At 36.4% G+C, this 17,896-nt stretch overlaps 1 protein-coding gene and 1 pseudogene across 2 annotated transcripts; both read right to left on the bottom strand.

The window, feature by feature from the left end:
* Nucleotides 1–665: 665 nt before the first annotated feature.
* On the bottom strand, nucleotides 666–1,506 carry LOC122821049 (annotated as a pseudogene).
* Nucleotides 1,507–5,214: 3,708 nt separating this feature from the next.
* Nucleotides 5,215–13,691, bottom strand: LOC122821055. 2 transcript variants are annotated; one of them, XM_044098893.1, is made up of 5 exons: nucleotides 13,624–13,691; nucleotides 9,055–9,312; nucleotides 8,709–8,960; nucleotides 7,385–7,510; nucleotides 5,215–6,188 (listed from the first exon to the last, which is right to left on the bottom strand). In XM_044098893.1, the coding sequence occupies exons 1-5, from the start codon at nucleotides 13,652–13,654 to the stop codon at nucleotides 6,139–6,141; spliced, it is 717 nt and encodes a 238-aa protein (XP_043954828.1). In that variant the 5' UTR covers nucleotides 13,655–13,691; the 3' UTR covers nucleotides 5,215–6,138. The 2 variants fall into 2 exon arrangements, with proteins under 2 accessions (XP_043954828.1, XP_043954827.1); XM_044098892.1 differs by having other exon boundaries at nucleotides 5,227–6,188; nucleotides 7,370–7,510.
* Nucleotides 13,692–17,896: the final 4,205 nt, after the last annotated feature.

Genomic DNA, 17,896 nt, shown 5'->3' with positions numbered 1-17,896 from the left:
CTCCACTCCACCTCCCAGTAACAACATCCAGTCAGTCTCTGTCTGCTCAGAACCTGATAACAAAAACCATCAAATCTGTCTGGATGATCAGAATAAGACTGTCTATGGTTCACAAATGTTACCTTTCTGTTCTCCTCAGATAAAATTAGAAATCTGTTTAAAGTGTTTGGATCCAGAGTGATAATTTCTGAAAGTTTTCAGAATCCATCTCTGGTCTTTGGTTCTGATTTTGATAATAAATCATCAACTTCAATGAATCTTACTGAAGTTTTTCTCCATGTGTCTCTCACGACTTCCTGTGTTTTGTCTCTGACCTCTGACACAGCTGCTGTCACATCGTTAAGGTTTTTCTGGGGTTGAATCTCAGATAATAACAGTTTCTTGTGTTCTGTGTTTGGATCCAGAGTGATTTCTTGAGAATATTTTAAGAATCCGTCTGTGGTCTTTGGTTCTGGTTCTGATGGTTGAACATCAACCTCAGTGAGTCTTGGTGAGATGTTTCTCCATGTTTCTCTCAGGATGTCCTGTAGTTTGTCTCTGAGCTCTGACACAGCTGCTGTCACATCCTCAAAGTGTCTCAGAGGACGGATGTTGATGCTGGATGAGTGTGTAGACTCACTGAGTGCTGGCAGTGAGGGGTAGTTGAGGAGAAACTGGTTGTGATCCTCTGTGTGTGAGAGCTGCTCCAGCTCAGCGTCTTTCCTCTTCAGCTCAGTGATCTCCTGCTCCAGCTTCTGTTTTATCAGCAGAGACATTGATGGCCTCCACCTCCTGTTGAAGCAGCTTCACATCTTTCTCTTGGTCCTGGATTCTCTGATGGATTTGTTATCGACTCTCCTGGAGCTTCTTCTGCTTCTCAGCTCTTTCTGTTGCAGCTGGGACTGTTTCATGGTCTTTATGTCCATCCATAGTGCAGAGATAACAGATACATTGCTGATCAGTACGACAGAAGATCTTCATCACCTCATCATGATGAGAGCAGATATTTTGGTGGAGGTTCTTGGAGGGATTCACCAGCTTGTGTTTTTTAAAAGCAGGTAATTGATAATGAGGCTTCAGATGTTTCTCACAGTAAGTAATCAGACAAACCAGGCAGGTCTTGACAGCTTTCATCTTCCTCCCAGTGCAGACATCACAGACCACATCTTCATGTCCAGCATAGCAGTGATCAGCTGGAGCAGCTTGGAGTCCAGTCTTCTTCAGATCCTCCACTAACTCTGATAACATGATGTTCTTCTCCAGATCAGGTCTTGGTATGAACTCTTTCCTGCACTGAGGGCAGCTGTGGTTTCTCTGATCGTCTCCATCCCAGTGGTTTTTAATACAGTTCATACAGTAACTGTGTCCACAAGGAATAGTCACTGGATCCTTCAGTAGATCCAAACAGATGGAACAAGAATATTTACCTGACTCAATCTTATTTCCTCCCTGAGCCATTTCATTTTCCAACAACACTGAATGTCTCTAGTTTCTCTTTCTCCTATACATGTGTCCCAAAAGAAGCCAAACTCCAGGTTGTTACGGATCTTCAGCAGTTTGTCTGATGAGCTCAGTGATTCTAACGATTCTGGGCTGATCAGATGAGTGAAACATCTGATCAGCCCAGATCAGATGTTCTGGGCTGATCAGAACATCTGATCTGGCAAGAAACACACTGGATGCAGTGTGTTTCTTGACACACTGCATCCAGAAATGCAGTGTGTCAAGAAAACCCGAGATCATCCCACTTCCCCATGCTGGAGATTTTAGTTTAACAGTAACAATAAATAAAGTTTTCTTTAAAATGAATCACTCCAGTGAAATCTAGACCCAACAGTAGACGTAAACATCAATAAAATCAATTTGGTTGTGTGTGTTGTTTTTGTCTTCTGCACACTTTGCTTTAATTCTATTTCTTTTTTCTAATTATAAGAAATCATATTCAGTCAGACAGAGAGAGTCATGAGACAGGAAGAGCAGGTTTCATGGAAAAAAGAGGAAGTAAGTTTCCAGCCTGCAGATTTATTAAAATAGTTGAAACTGTTCCTTGTTTCAAAGCATGAAAGTTTTAAAGAGTGAAATCTAAACATTTTGAGGAATTGGATAAGATTCAAGGTAAAATACTTACATTACTATTGGTTTATTATAAGTATACTTGCATTTATACTTACATTGGTGGGCAATTGTAACTTTGGTATCAAATAATTAGAATCATGGATTATTCTCGGTTTCTTTTTAGAAAACATCTGTAATAACTCACATTAAGATTATAATAAGAGTAACTAATAAGTTATGGTTATCATAAAATTATAAATGTATAATAAATCAGAGCAGCGACAATCAAATAAGATTGATTCAGGGAAAGAAAAGACTGGAGCAAAGGAAAACAGAAACAGCTGTTAGAGCCATAAATAGGAAATATTTAAGTTATTTGTATGATGGTTTGTTTTTTATCTTCTTTAGAAAGAAGACTGATATTTGTTCGGACCATTTGTATTGTGAAATTTAGTTTTATTTTGAAAGATTTGCTTCCTGTCAAGCCATATATTGTATTAGAAACTATTGACGGATTACCGAGACACGGAGCAATACGGTATTTGATCGTGTCAGCTGTGTATGTTTCGGAAAAGGAAAAAGAGGAATTGTAAAACTGATGTATCGTCATTTTTGTTTTTGCATTTTTCACTATTTTTACAGATAAAGAATTTTTTGTTAAACTTCATGGTTTGCACGCGTCCTTTACTTCCAGATATTGGATCTGTTGCCATAACAAGCTGATCGACTCAAAGAATAGAAACTAAGGAACACAGAAACTAAACCAAAACACAAACAACCCAAAATCCAGGAACCATAATTTTATTTTTTTAAGCAAAAAATAAAAACATTTAAAACAAATTACAAAACAATCTCTTAATACTGTAAAGGTATATGTGCAAAAGGATGCTGAGCCGGCCTGAGGCAAAAGCAAATTAAGTACCTGCTTGAGTCTTTAGTTCAAGTTCAAGTAACAATGTTTCCTGACTGCATTTAGAAAAATATAAACAGAACATCTGATAACTGACTGGAGACTCTATAAAACCTGTTATGTTATTTAACAAAGAGAAAAATGTGTCAATGAAGAAAATGACAAGGAGAGGGGCAAAATACTACACTTTACTACACTTTACTACAGTTTACTACACTTTACTACAGTTTACTACACTTTACTACACTTTACTACACTTTACTACAGTTTACTACACTTTACTACACTTTACTACAGTTAACTACAGTTTACTACAGTTTACTACAGTTAACTACAGTTTACTACATTTTATACATTTTATATCTTTAAACAATTGGAGACCCATCACTCTTTTATGTACAGATTATAAAACTTTAGCTCTTGTTTACGCCAATTGCTTAAACAGTGGATTAGGAACAATTATTAATGAATGTCAATCAGCATTTTTAAAGGGAAGAAATATCCATCATCACACTAGACTGATTTTTGATATGATTGATTATCGTAGCTTTATTGATGGTGAGAGTTTTATTTTATTCCTGGATTTCTTCAAGGCTTTTGTCTCACTGGAACACGGCTTTATAATAAAAACCTTAAAATATTTTGGCTTTGGGGAAAAATTTTGTAATATAATCAGATTATTTTATACCGATATAAGTAGCTCCGTTTCCATGGGAACGAGTTTGACCCCTAGTTTCTGTATGTCAAGAGGAATCAGACCTTGCTGCCCAATTTCACCTAAATTATTTATATTAACAACTCAAATGCAAACCTTACTAATAATGAAAATTCAAATTTGCATGGTATCAAAATTTTTGATAAGGAATTCAAGATTAGTCAATTTGCTGACGATACAACAATTTTCCTAAGAGATAAAACTATGGTAGACGTTGCACTAAAATCTATTTCAATGTTTTCTAGCGCATCTAGTTTGTCTCTCAATATTGATAAATATGAACTTTTGCTGATTCATTCCAGCTCTGAGACGTCTGTTGCCTCCATTACAGTTATAAATATCTGGGAATGCTGAATTCAAAAGACATTATTAGAAGAGAGAAGGAAAACATTTGTAGTTGCTTAGATGGTATGAAGAGATCCTTGAGTCATTGGTTCACTAGAGATCTGACTATTTTTGGACGAACACTTCTGTCCAAAGCTGAAGGAGAGTCCAAGTTAATTTCTCCGTGCCATTCTGCTTTTATCTCCGGCAAGAATATTAAGAAAGCCAATTCAATAATCTTTCAATTTATCTGGAGAAACAAAACTCACTATTTAAGACGATCTGATCTTATTAAAGATTATGATAAAGGAGGAACTAGAGCTTTAGATTTTGAGGCTTTGATTGGCCCATTCCTATTTGTCTCATTCCAACTCAATGTGGTTTCATATCCCTAAATCTATATTTAATAAACTTGGTGGCTTGGATTTCCTGCTTAAATGTGATTTTGAATTAACTAAGATTAATATTACACTGTCTAATTTTCACAAGCAAGTTTTACATTTTTGGAAAATGATATTTACCCACAACTTTCCCCCACATGGATCTGTAGTGTGGAATAACAGATCAATATTGATAAATAGAAAATCTGTTTTTAAAACTGACTGGTATGAAAAAGGTATTTTATTTGTAACTGACTTAATGGATAGTAATGGTGTTTTATTAAATCATAGAGATTTCACTAACAAATTTGATCTGAACTGTTCATGTAATGAATATTTAAAAGTATGTAAATTTATCCCTGTAGCTCTGATCCATCTCATCCAAAACTCCTTAAGATATTCATATTCATCTTTACCCAAATCAAAAATTGGAGAATATAGTGTGACTGATACAAAGTGCAACAATGTTCTGCTTGTGACTGCCTTCAAATCTAAATTATTTAATAATTACAATAATAATATCTTGATAACAACCAATCTGTCTAGAATTGAGAAGATGTTCTCCAAGTACGTAAAATGGCCGATTTCACCAAAGGTTAAAGAAACTCACTTCAAAATTTCTCACAATTTTTACCCAGTGGCTGAATTTTTACACAAAAGATTTAAATTTGATTCAGCATGTTGTATCTTTTGTGATTGTCTAGAAGAATCCAATAATCATCTTTTTTTTTCCTGTCCCTTTTCTTTTAAACTATGGAGAGACATTAAAAATTGGTTTTCCCTTAAAATTGATGACATTCCTGAGATAACCATCACCCACATTTTATATTATATTGATGGCCTTGATAATAAAATATCTGACATGGTTAATATTATCTTTTTACTTATTAAATATCACATACTCTGCTGTAAATGGAGAAGTTCTACTCCTTGTTTTGATTTTTTTCTTAACCAATTTAAACTTTATTTCACCTCACTGAAACTTTTGAAATCTGTTTCTGCAAGAAAAGTAACTGCCAGTATCTCAACTTTTCTTTTGTTTTAAATTCCTGCTCTATTATTATTCATTTGTCTTACTGTTTTATGTGCTTGTCTTTAGTCTTAGCCCCTAGTTTTTGTTTTTGTTTAATTTCTACACCCATGTTGTAATGTTTTTGTACCTCATCGAGTCTTTGTATACAGTTTGTTCAATAAAAAAAAATAAAAAATGTTGTTCTTGATCAAATCAGTTTGAACTTGTTTGTTTGAAATATTCATTCATTTGCTGCTCTGGAAGCTTCATTAAGCTGCAACACGATAATCTGCACAACATAGAAACAGAACAAAACATCTAGACTTATATATCTAGAATATAGAATATTTTATATGTAGAATATAGGCGGAATTTTCTTCTGTAATATTTCCACATATATGATTGTGGAACTTAAAATATTTGCATTTACATTTCAGAATAACACAATGAGTCAGAATGACATGAATAACTATTAAATTCACATCTGAAGATAAAATGTTTTAAATTCACATTTGAAGATAAACTCTTTTGCTCATGTAAAGATCATTAAAGATGTTAAATGTTCCAAAGTTTCTGCTTTTTAACTAACAAGCTGTTTAAAGATTCACATTATCTAAACTCTATGAGATCAAAATGAAAATATTATAATAATCTGTTTTGAATGGGAGAATAAATCACATTCCTCTATACTTTTAATATTGTTCATCTTATTTTTCTTTTTGCTTCAACATACAGATGATAAATTGTTTTGTCTTCATTGTCTTCAGTTCACCAAAACATGATCAGCAGTTCTCCTTTTCATGTCAGTCTTGGCTGCAAGAAAAAAGGTCAGCAATTATTAACATGTAAGATAAATTTAATAAATTACTTCAATAATTAAGAGACAGTAGCACGTTAAATAACTGCTGCTCATTACTTTCCCATGAATTCCACCAGAGGGCGCTAGAGTTTACTAAAATTTATATTTCATTTGTCTTTTGACTTCTTAAAAACCTCCATTACCACTAAAGTCACCAGATTTAACATGTTTACCACATTGATATTCTTGTTTCATTTCAACTCACAGAACTAAAAACACACATTCAGGATAATTACAGTGAGAAGATCTTCAAACTTTTGACTTTTTAGAGAAGATTAAAACTCCAAATGTCTTTACTGTCACAATGTAACTACAAAGAAATTTCATTTCAGTCCAACTCTGTCTGGAGCAGAGGAAATATGAGTTTCAGGGGTGGGGAGTTTATAGGAACGTGTGTGTGTGTGTGTGTGCGTGTGTGTGTGTGGGGGGGGGGTGTGTGCGTGTGTGTTTGTGTGTGTGTGTGAGATATAAAACTGTTTCAACAATAAACTGACCTCCCCTCCCCATACTGTTTGATAACTGGGATCAATGAAAATATTTTTGTAAAGTGTCAGGATGACATTAGTTGTGAATTGATGCTGTAGAAAATAAACTGAATTGAACTGAAAAGTAATTGAATGTTTAACAATTAGTAAGATATTCAAGGCTGTAATTACATAATGTAGTTAAAATATATAAATTAAACATGGTATATAAATTCTGTATCGCTCTGATTAAATGAATTTTACCTTGACCAGAATCACATCTTATTTTATTTTGAAAAATCTTGTTCTGTCCTCGCCCTTCCTTTAGCTCCTCTCTACACTGTTGTCATCAATAATAATGTATCCATGTTGCCAAAACCTCCAGCTGCTTTAATTATTGTCAGATTCACTTAGAGGGGAACAGAAACTAAAGATTTACTGACCAGTGGTAAAAAGAGAACAAGCTGCACACCAATATTTAAATCCCTTTAGAAAGAATCCATTTGTTCTCATTAGAGAGCTTTGATTTTCAAAATAACTTTTATTTTAGAACATTTTCAGTAAAACACGGATATTCCAGGATAAAAGGAGCAGAAAAAACAGCTACTGTTAAATTAGGACAGAAAACAGATTCACAAGAATTTTCTGTTTTATATTTTACAGAAACTTACCTCTAGCCCACTTACGGTATGTATATATACACAAGATTAATATGATGTTATAGAGGATGAAGAGCACGATGCCACAAATCACTCTGGTCCAAGGAACAGCAGGTTCAGAAGGAGGAAGACGAGGAGAAACGTCTGCTCTGGCTATAAGCAAATAAATAAATAAATAAAATATTTTATTTAATTTGTGGCAAACAATAGCTAAAAGATTTTCAGTCACAATACAAAATCAGGTTTATCCAGCAAGTTTGTGTTCACTAAAGGTGCTAAAGTCTGGTCCTCTAGAGCCGTTGTCCGGCAGATTTTAGATGTGCCACAGGTACAAAACACCGGAATTAAATGACTTAATTACCTCCTCCTTGTGTAGATCAGTTCTCCAGAACCTTAATGACCTAATTATTCTGTTCAGGTGGTGCGGCGGCACATCTAAAAGTTGCAGGGCAGCGGCCCTCCTAGACTGGAGTTTGACACCCCTGCTTTAGAGCTACAGTCCTGCAACTTTTAGATACATTTCTACTCCAACAGACTAGCATCGAACGGCTGAATTCCCTCACCAGCAGTCAGTCAGATGTGAACTGGTTTGGTCAGGAGTCAGTCACTGATTCAGGTTGGAGCAACAAAGCATCTTGAAGAAGCAGAATGGAAGCTGCTGAGGACGGAGTGTTTGGAGTCTGCAGAGGTTTTCATCTGTAAAAGTCTAAAGAAACCTGCTGGATTTCCTTAGATAGAAACTTTTTAAACTGTTTTGAATAATTAATTGAACTGTTTGATAGCTAGGATCAATTGGAATGATTGAATTGAAATGATTTTTTATAAAGTGCCTTGAAACAACATTTAGATGATTATACATAAATTGAATTGAACTTAGAACCGATATGCTTAATATTTTTATCTGTTTATGTATTTATAAGATTAAGGCATAAAAACGTCAGTGCCAATAAGGATTTATTGGAAAGTAATAATTTTATTACAGGACTTTGTTGGAGTGTGTATTTGAGATACTTTTTGAAATAAACTTAAAAGAAATTTGCATTTTCCCAAAACTTTCTGAAAATTATTACAGGATAATTAACATTATTTTACTCCTGTCAGAACATTCATAAAATTTGAACAAATGTAACTTCCAGTAAATTCCAGCAAATTTCTACTTAAATAAAAGAAAATAGCCAAGAAAAACAGGCTTCTTGTGTGTTGGAGGCAAAGCTTTAGAGATTGAGCTGAATCACAGAGTGGTTGAGTCTCAGAGTTGAATTTTTGTTTAAAAATTTTAACCAAAATTCACATTTTCTTAAAGGTAACTGAGTTCTGACAGCCTGAATGAAACAAAGCAGTAAATCATCACCTTTCACTGCCAGCCAGCTCTCCAGTGACTCTAAATTAGAAGGATGGATACACTTGTAGAAACCTTCCTCTGCTTTAATGATCATTTTCCCTGGTTTGTTTTTCCCAATGAAGGAACCATTTCTGTAGAACGCAGCTTCAAAGTCTGAGGTGGATCTCAGATCATCTTTGTCTTCTTTGTAGGAACAACCAAGTGTCACATTTTCTCCCTCAAATACAGGATGTGAAGGGCTCTCAAGGATCACATTTCTATCTGAAATAAAAACCATTTTATAAGAAACATGTTTTCTAAAAAGGTAGAAAAATCCAAGTTTAGAGTAAAGTCAGACAAAATGCATGTCCATTACCAGTAACAGTGAGATTGACCCTGTTGCTGCATTCTCCTCTCTCAGATTCACACCAGTATTCACCGGTGTATTTTGGATAAGCATCCTCAATGATGCAGGAGGATTCTCCAGGGATTGCCCCACCAAACTGACATTCCTGAGGAGGGTTGTTATTTATCGTCCTCATCACTTTCCAGCCACTGGAGTTTGTCACACAGGTAAGAGTGATTCGGTCGTACTGGAAGAACTGGGATCGGTCAGGAGTGACGGTCAGTGTAGCTGCAGAGGGAATGTAAAGAGTAAAGAGTTTGGATTCACGTGATTGACAATAACTGGCTTTATAGTGAAGTAATGTTGCTTTTGTTAACAACAATAACATTATTTGGTAAACCACAACTCAAACAACTGATATTCATAGCTAATAGTGGAATCCTCATGATTGCAGTGTTCAAAACTAATGGAGTGAATGAATTCAATATTTCTGAAGATAGATTGAGATGAATGAAACCAAAGTGTCAAGATTTGCTGGTGTGGGTGGTGGAGGCAAACGCTGAGACCCAGGTAAGATGAATGGTGATGAGTTAATGATAACAAGTAATCCAGAGAATCCAAAAAAAAAACACGAACTCCAGACAGCACATAGAGTGGATGCAAAAGCTCTCAAAAACGTGACAACTGGTAACTGAACAGACACGACGAGGAACACAGGTGGGGTTAAATACACAGACGGTAATCAAGAAGACAAGAAACACCTGGGAACAATCAAGGGGCGACAGGACGACACAGAGACTCAAAACAAACACAGAACAGGAACAGATACATTAAGACTCTGAAGTAGTTATTCAAGATCAAAGGCAAATTATTTGCTTTAAATAAACACTTTCAGTATGTCAGTCACATTTATTTATGTTAGGTTATAATCACTTTTAGCAATTGTAAGATTAATAAAGACTCCTTTTTTCTGTGTCTTTGTTCTTTCTATCTGGATTCATAGCCATTGATAGGACTCCATGTGCCACAAGTCCGTCCATCCATCCATCCATCCATCCATCTTCTTACACCCTTTTTCCCTAATGGTGTCAGGAGGGTTGCTGCGTTCCTGGCGAGAGGCGGGTTCACCCTGGACAGGTCACCAGTCTGTCACAGGGCAACACAGAGACACACAGGACACACAACCATTCACACACACACTCACACCTAAGGAGAATTTAGAGAGACCAGTTAACCTGACAGTCATGTTTTTGGACTGTGGGAGGAAGCCGGAGAACCCGGAGAGAACCCACCATGCACAGGGAGAACATGCAAACTCCATGCAGAAAGACCCCGGGCCGGGAATCGAACCCAGGACCTTCTTGCTGCAAGGCAACAGAACCACTGTGGAGCCCACGTGCTACAAGTCGTGGTGAATATAATCCATGAACATGCCAGTTTGACTCACTGCTGGGCAAAGTTAGACTACTTGTCACATTTATTCTCAAATCATTGGTGGTAACTCAGCATTTCCTGCAGCTACATTATGGAGAAATAAAGAGTTAAGAGTGACATAACTTTTTCTACAAAATCACACTTGTTCTATGAACTGCTGATATAAGTTTTAAATCAATAAGATAATATTTGAGGAAAATAGATAGGGCATGCATATTTTGGCAGGCTCAACATCCATATTGCCAAAAAATGCATCCCCTGCTAATTTGAAGAAATAAAGAGTTTAGAGTGAAATAACTTTTTCTACATAATCAGAGTAGTTCTATGAACTACTGGTATGAATTTCATAGCAATAAGATCATATTTGAGGAAATAGATAGGGCATGCAAATTTTGGCAGGCTCAACATCCATATTACCAAAAAATGCATCCCCTGGTAACATGGAGAAATAAAAAATTAGAGAGGGATTTCACCTTTTCTACATAATCAGAGATGTTCTATGAATCACTGGTATGAGTTTTATGTCAATAGGATAATATTTGAAGAACATGGAGAGGCCATGCATATTTTAGCAGGCTAATAATAGGCTTTGCTGTACATGCATCCCCTGCTTACATGGAGAAATAGAGTTAAGAGTGAAATTATTTTTTCTATATAATCACATTTGTTTTTATGAACTGCTGGTATACGTTTTGTATCAGTAGAATTATATTTGTGGAAAATATATAAGCCCTATATATATTGGCAAGCTAATAATTTGCTATGCCAAAAAATGCAACCCTCTGCTAACTTGAAGAAATGAAGAGTTAAGAGGGATTTCACCTTTTCTACGTAATGACACTTATTTTCTGTGCTACTGCTATACGTTTCATATCAATAATAGACAGGGGATACAAATATTGGCAGGCTCAGTAATTAAAATGCATCCCGCATTAATAGACTAGACGGTTAAGCATGATATAAATATTCTACATAATGGGCTTCTGTTTTGTAATACTTTAAGCTATTATGATGTTAAAAGAAAAATCGGGAAATTTCAAACCAAATGCGGAGAGCATTTTCTCCAGACACTGACTGAAAAACGTTCGACTCATTTGTCTCAATAAATGTGTAAAAACCGTATTTATTTCAATTAATCTGCGATATAAAACCCACCGTTTTAAGGCTTATATGGTTAAGAAACGTGATATTGTTACGAATATCTTTAAAAGTTTCGTCTTCGGTCATATTTCTGTCAGTTTCCTCATTAAAATGCGAGAGTTTAGAGCGATGCGCGCTCCCGCGACAGGGGATGCAATTCTCGGCAGGCATGCGTTTCTCGGCTTAACACCGTTCCTGTGTTGACTGCTTGCTAGCGGAGTTAGCATGCTTTGTGGCAAAGTGACGGCTGATATTGTACTCTTTAAAAACTGCAACCGTTTCTTGGCATATCAGACATACAGCTGTTGATCGGACATCAGTAAAAAAATATTTTGTTGTCCACTCCTTTATAAACAATCGGCACTCAGTGTCCACTTTTCTTTTCTTTGGTCCGCTCAATTTTACCGAAGGGGGGAAATGGCAGATGCAAAGTGTATCTAGACTAGAGCGCCGTCTATCGGGGAAACGAGGGTGTGGCAGGGGAAAGGGAAATGAAACAGGATTTTACACATCCATGGGTTTTTACTATAATTTGGACAAGTTTGGCGGGCCGGATTAAAAAGCCTAACGGGCCGCAGTTTTCCCATGTCTGGGTTATCCCCTCCCACAAACCATGTTGTTAAATATTTTTGTTATTTTATCTAATTTGCTATAAAGACCCAGTTTGTAGTGTTTACAGTATTTACAGTATTCAGTGCATTATTCATTTAATATTTCAACACCTCAGGAGTTTCTCTGTACTTTGATCAGAGTATAAAAATAAGAGACGTATGTTGTTGCTTTGGTTCAGAAGGTTTTTACAAGCTAAAAATAGACCGGGGTTTTGTCTCTGGTTTTATAAATAATATGCATCTTAATTACCTTTGCAGAACAGTTAAAGTTGAGCATAAATGTTTTTCATCCATTACTTATATTTTGGACATGTGTATGTTGATTGCACTTAAGTAAGCTCCCAGAAATAAATGCCTTTTTTTGAATAATCAATTTTTCTGTTACCATCAATTATTAAAACTCATTTGTAAAGACCAATACTTTTTAAAACTAAAACTTGACATAATCCTTTTTTTAAATTCTGGACTGTATACAAAAAATATTTTGACTAAAACTAAAAAGGCTGCCAAAAACAGGACTATAGTGAAAATGTAATCACACAAAACTGAAAAAGAAAAGTTTTTAAAACTTCTATAAATACATTATGTGCCTGTTTTGTTTCTATCTTTACAGATGGAAAGATTATGGTAGTAATCTATGGGTTTGAAGTTAGATACTTCAAGCTCATAGATTACAATAAATGTTATTTCGGTAACACTTTATTTGAAGAGATGTGTACAAGACTAACATGACATTGTCATAAATATGACATAACGCCTGTTAGGAACATGAAGGAGTCTTTATAAATGTTTATGTTTTGGTCATTAACAGTCATTAAAAGCATTAAAAATCGATTCAAAGTGTCAATTTTGCAGTAGTCTGTAAATAACCACACATTTAATGCAACTTTTAATGCATATGTGCATTAAAAGTTGGAACAGACCTGACCCTCTGAGTTAACAGAGGATCAGGTCTGTTGACTTTGTTTCCAGCTTTGGTCAATAACCACAATCTGTCCTAAATCAAATTGTGCATCTCTGAACCAAATAACTTCTCCACAACTCAGGGGATGAAATTGTTTTGCAGATAAAAGTGCAGTTGTTGTCTTTTTTGTTTGTTTCATTTTGTATAAATGAAATGTATTTTATTTATGAAACAATAGTTCCTACATCCTGCCGAATCCTCAAACAAAAGAAAATTGACAAAAATAGGTAGAAAGTAAAATAATACATATACATTAGTCAACATAAAATAGTTCAAATGGATCACATAGATATAATTTGGCTATTGAGATTGTAAAGTGGATATTTAAGAGGAACATGGTTACAGACTGAATTATTCTATAAATTAAACAGATAAACATGTTATTAAGAAATGCTACCAGACAGTTGGAGGCTAAATGTAATAAATAAATATTAAAGTGATTCTACTTACAGAGCATGAGGCAGAGTGAAGAGAACGCCATCGTGTTATGATCTTCTCTTCCGCTAAATCAGAAAGTATTTTCTTCCTCACCTCTGCTTGTTCAGGAAGTCAGAGGGTACATAGAATATAACAGTAAAAATTATATCAATCATTATCAAAGAAAACTCTTGTTGTTCTTTAGTGGATGTGACCATGTTAAATATGTTGTGTTTTCTTATACAATACAAATGTTTACAGACTTAGTAAAAATTTCACTCTATTCTGATCTTTATGAGCTGTATTAAAAACCACATAAACATGAACTTGAACTTCTTAAGAAACAGGAAATGAGCTGAGCTGCATGTCAGAAAGTTAGATACCTTTTTTGTCTGTGCCTGAAACCACTGAGACATGAGATACATTGTGACTGTTCACATCCTGTGAAGTCAGTTCTGCTTTTTGAACTCTTCAGCAGGCATATTTTATTGCTACTTTATATAAATGTGTGATGAAACTGTCAAACTTAGAATCTCCCTAAGTCACAACAACAGACGTTACTACAGTTAGCACATTTTCCACCTGTAAATTACTGCTTCTCTGTTTGCTTTATCTGTGTTAATGTCCATGTCCCCTTATTTAGAATATTTTGTTGAATTCCATCCATCCTTTATTGATCATCCATGTACTGTCACATGTCAGATTGTATCTTCAGCAGGCAGGATACAGCTGAGACAGTGAGTCACAGAGAAACACACACGCTGTCATTTGGTGAGGTGTTACATGCAGTGGTGGCTGCATGTGGGAGTTCCCCCCCAATTAGGTTGCTGCTGAGCTCCGGCGGGTTAAGCAGGCCCAGCTGGTTTCACTCTGCCTCTTGATTAGCAGAGTATAAGGCTAGCTAGGAAACTGAGGTTCAGGGCCTCATGGCCAATTGGGCAGCATATGTGCTGCAGCTTTGTGGTGCCTGTGTTGGAGGCTTTTTCTGCTAGAAACCCTGGTTTTGTTGTTATTATCCCTTTTCTTTCCTGTAGTGATGGTGAGATGAAGCCTCATGAGGCATTGAACCACTTGAGCCAACTGGTTCGAGAAAGGGTTCATTTCTTGAGGCTTCATGTGCACACGAAACCACCTACTGGCCAGGTGTATAATCACAGCCAGCTGTATCTTAACACGTGTGATGAATTAAATTTTTGTCTATTATGGCTCTTGGGAATGACTTCACAAAAGGTGAAGAAAAAAAGAGACAAAGAGAGAGAGAAAGAGATGTATAGAGATAGAGAGAAATATATATACAAAAAAATCCTTTCCTGTCCCACAGCTATCTTAAAAATCCTAATATAAAAATTAAGAACTTTAAAACTAACTAACCAATCCTATTTATAATAGTGAGATTATTAGTAAAAAGCTCAAATTAAATAAATAACCCAATTATAAGTCCTGAAATAATAAAGTCTAAAAACATTAAATATTCAATTAAATTTATTTAGATCAATACCTTGCTCATTCCAGAGCAAATCTGCTTATGATTTGTGTGATGATGGTATTGGAGTTCAAGGTAACTCAAGTTAAATCAAGTGGTGAAAACTCACGTATCCTTAATATTAGAATTAAAATTAAAATTAAAAATAGGATAGCTGTGGGACAGGATAGGATTTTCTCTTTTCCTTTCTCTGTGTCTCCCTCTCTCTCTGTATATATATATATATTTTTTTTCTCTCTATCTCTATATATCTTTCTCTCTCTCTTTCTCTCTCTTTTTCTGTCTGTATGTATCTATCTCTTTCTCTCTGTAAATATCTATTTTTTATTTTTCTGTTTCTCTCTATCTCTAGATCTATATATCTTTCTCTCTCTCTTTGCCTGTGTCTTTTTTCTCTCCCTCTTTCTGTATCTGTGTCTCTCTGTCTGTTTCTGTCTCTCTCTCTCTCAGAGGACGAGGAGTTGTGGACGACGTGCTTTCCTATGACTTCCTAGTGAAACTGCCCTATTGGCTGGGGGAAGTTGTAGTGTTTATTTATTTATTCTCCCTACCTGTCTCAAACTAAATAACCACAATCCAAACTATCAAAACTCTATCCACTCTCTCAACTGACCGCAACTCGACTACAACAACCCACATTTTGAATGGAGCCTGTGGGGTTTATAAACCCCGCGCCAAAATCTGAGCCACTTCCCGAAGCAGTCACGTGGTACAGCCGGGCAGCGAGGCTTCGGACGTCATCGTTTTCGGCTCCTCCCCTAAATGAAGCAAGCCTCGATACGCGCTTTACGGAAACGCCCCCTCCATTACTCGACACACGCCTCGAAGCCTCGGCTCATCACGTAACATCACTACTTTCCTGTTAGGGTCTCATTTCTTCACCTTTGAGATGTCTTCCACTTACACAATAAACCTTTAACCTTACCTTCCTGTTTTTGTCTCTTCATTTTTTTCCTGGTTTATCTATTGTTACAGCTCCCCTCCCAAGACCCCTAGACTGCCCTGGGGATGTAACAATTTGGGGGCTCGTCCGGGATCTTTTTTTTTTTTTAGCTGAACTTGTGAAGGGTTTTTGGGGTTTTTTTGTTGGTTGTTGTTTTGTGGTGGGTTCAGTTGTCCCATTTTCCGTGGCTTTGTTTCTTTTATTTTGTCAGGTAAGCTGGTTATTGGTGTGGTAGGGTAGAGAGAGAGTTGCCAGATCTGACGGTCCTATGAGCGGATTGGTCTGTGTGATCTCTTTTCTTTTGTTCATTTTTGGCTGTCCCATCACACTTTATAACCTTTGTTTTTTTTGGAGAGGTTTCTAAGTAGTGTATTTTGAGAAATGGCATCTTTTGACTTGGCTAGTTTTGTAGATGACCCTTCCATTAGTCAATTAGGTTGTTGTAGAAAACAAGATATTCATAAGCTAGCTCTGCATTATAGCATTCCATTTTCTAGTGCAATGGTGAAGAAAGAACTTTATACCACCATACTTAAGAGTTTAACAAGTAGTGGCATTTGAACTGGTCTAGAAGCATCGGAGGATTCTAGCTTGAAAGTTGAGGATTCTGGTGATGACGACCATGTGGTTCTAAAAGAAAAGGTGCCTAGTCACAATACTAGCTTTACTGATGTGACTCCTAAAGTTAATATACTGGAAGAAAAACCTGTGACATTGCCACAATATGAAACTTTTTCAGAAGAATCATCCGCCGGTTCAAGGATGGAGGCTCGGTTGAGGGTTCGTCTTGCTCGCCTTCAGCTGGAAAAAGAGGATCGTGAACGGGAATTTCAGCTTCGTAGAGAACTGGAATTAAAGAAGCTTGAAGCAGAGACAGCTATTAAGATGAGGGAGCTGGAGCTGAAGGTTGGTCCAGTTACTCCCTTTAAGTTTCAAGTAGTCGCATCTCCTGCCTTTGATATCACCAAAAGCATTCCCCTGGTACCTGTTTTCTGTGATTCTGAGGTTGATAGTCATTTTGGCGCTTTTGAAAGGATTGCCTTGGCATTAAACTGGCCCCGAGAGGTGTGGGCAATACTGGTGCAGTGTAAACTAACTGGTAAAGCTCAGGAAGCCTGTGCTTCACTTTCCATGGAGGAAGGCTTATCGTATGAGACACTTAAAACTACGGTATTGCGGGCATATGAGTTGGTGCCAGAGGCTTATAGGCAGCGTTTTCGAACTCTGAGAAAGAACGTGAGTCAAACCCATGTTGATTTTGCACGGGAAAAGCGTTGTTCTTTGATCGATGGTGTGCAGCATGTAAAATTAAAGATAAAGTTTCCCTCCGAGAATTAATCCTGCTTGAGGAGTTTAAAAACTGTGTAACTGAAAAGGTTGCCATTTACCTGAATGAACAAAAAACCAGCACCTTACAGCAGGCTGCTGTTTTGGCTGATGGGTTTTCTTTGACACACAAGTCAACTTTCGGGAAGCGTGATCTATCCTTCCATAACCAACCTTCTCATGTTGACAGTGTATCAGCTTCTTGGTCTCCTCCATCTTCATCGAGCTTGAAAGCCGAGAGGAAGTGTTTTTTCTGTTCTAAGCCTGGACACCTGATCGCTGACTGTGAATTGTATCAATGTAAACAACAGGGGATTTCATCTAAACAATCAAAAGGAGTGGAACTAATTCAAACAGCAAATGACCATTCAATGGGAGAGCTATTGGTTAAAACAGATCATGCTGATGAATGTTTTAAACCAGGGGTCTCAAACTCAATTTCCCCGGGGGCCAAAGGAGGTAGAGTCTGGGTGAGGCTGGGCCGCATCGGGTTTTCCACAAGAAAAGCTCTCACAAAAACATTCCAATGTTATCAAATGTCTTTATTTTTATTT

Source organism: Gambusia affinis, linkage group LG18 (assembly GCF_019740435.1).
Source record: "Gambusia affinis linkage group LG18, SWU_Gaff_1.0, whole genome shotgun sequence".
NCBI classification, from domain to species: domain Eukaryota; kingdom Metazoa; phylum Chordata; class Actinopteri; order Cyprinodontiformes; family Poeciliidae; genus Gambusia; species Gambusia affinis.
Note: the sequence above shows the minus strand (reverse complement) of the source record. Positions and strands in the feature narration are given on the sequence as shown.

What these genes read in the sequence shown, in the direction of transcription:
- LOC122821055 (XM_044098892.1), bottom strand. Translation starts at nt 13,654, where the DNA reads ATGGCGTTCTCTTCACTCTGCCTCATGCTCT. An exon ending in TTCACTCTGCCTCATGCTCT is followed by an intron (nt 9,313 to 13,623) that starts GTAAGTAGAATC and finishes TTCCCTCTGCAG; the next exon opens with CTACACTGACCGTCACTCCT. An exon ending in GGTCAATCTCACTGTTACTG is followed by an intron (nt 8,961 to 9,054) that starts GTAATGGACATG and finishes TTTTTATTTCAG; the next exon opens with ATAGAAATGTGATCCTTGAG.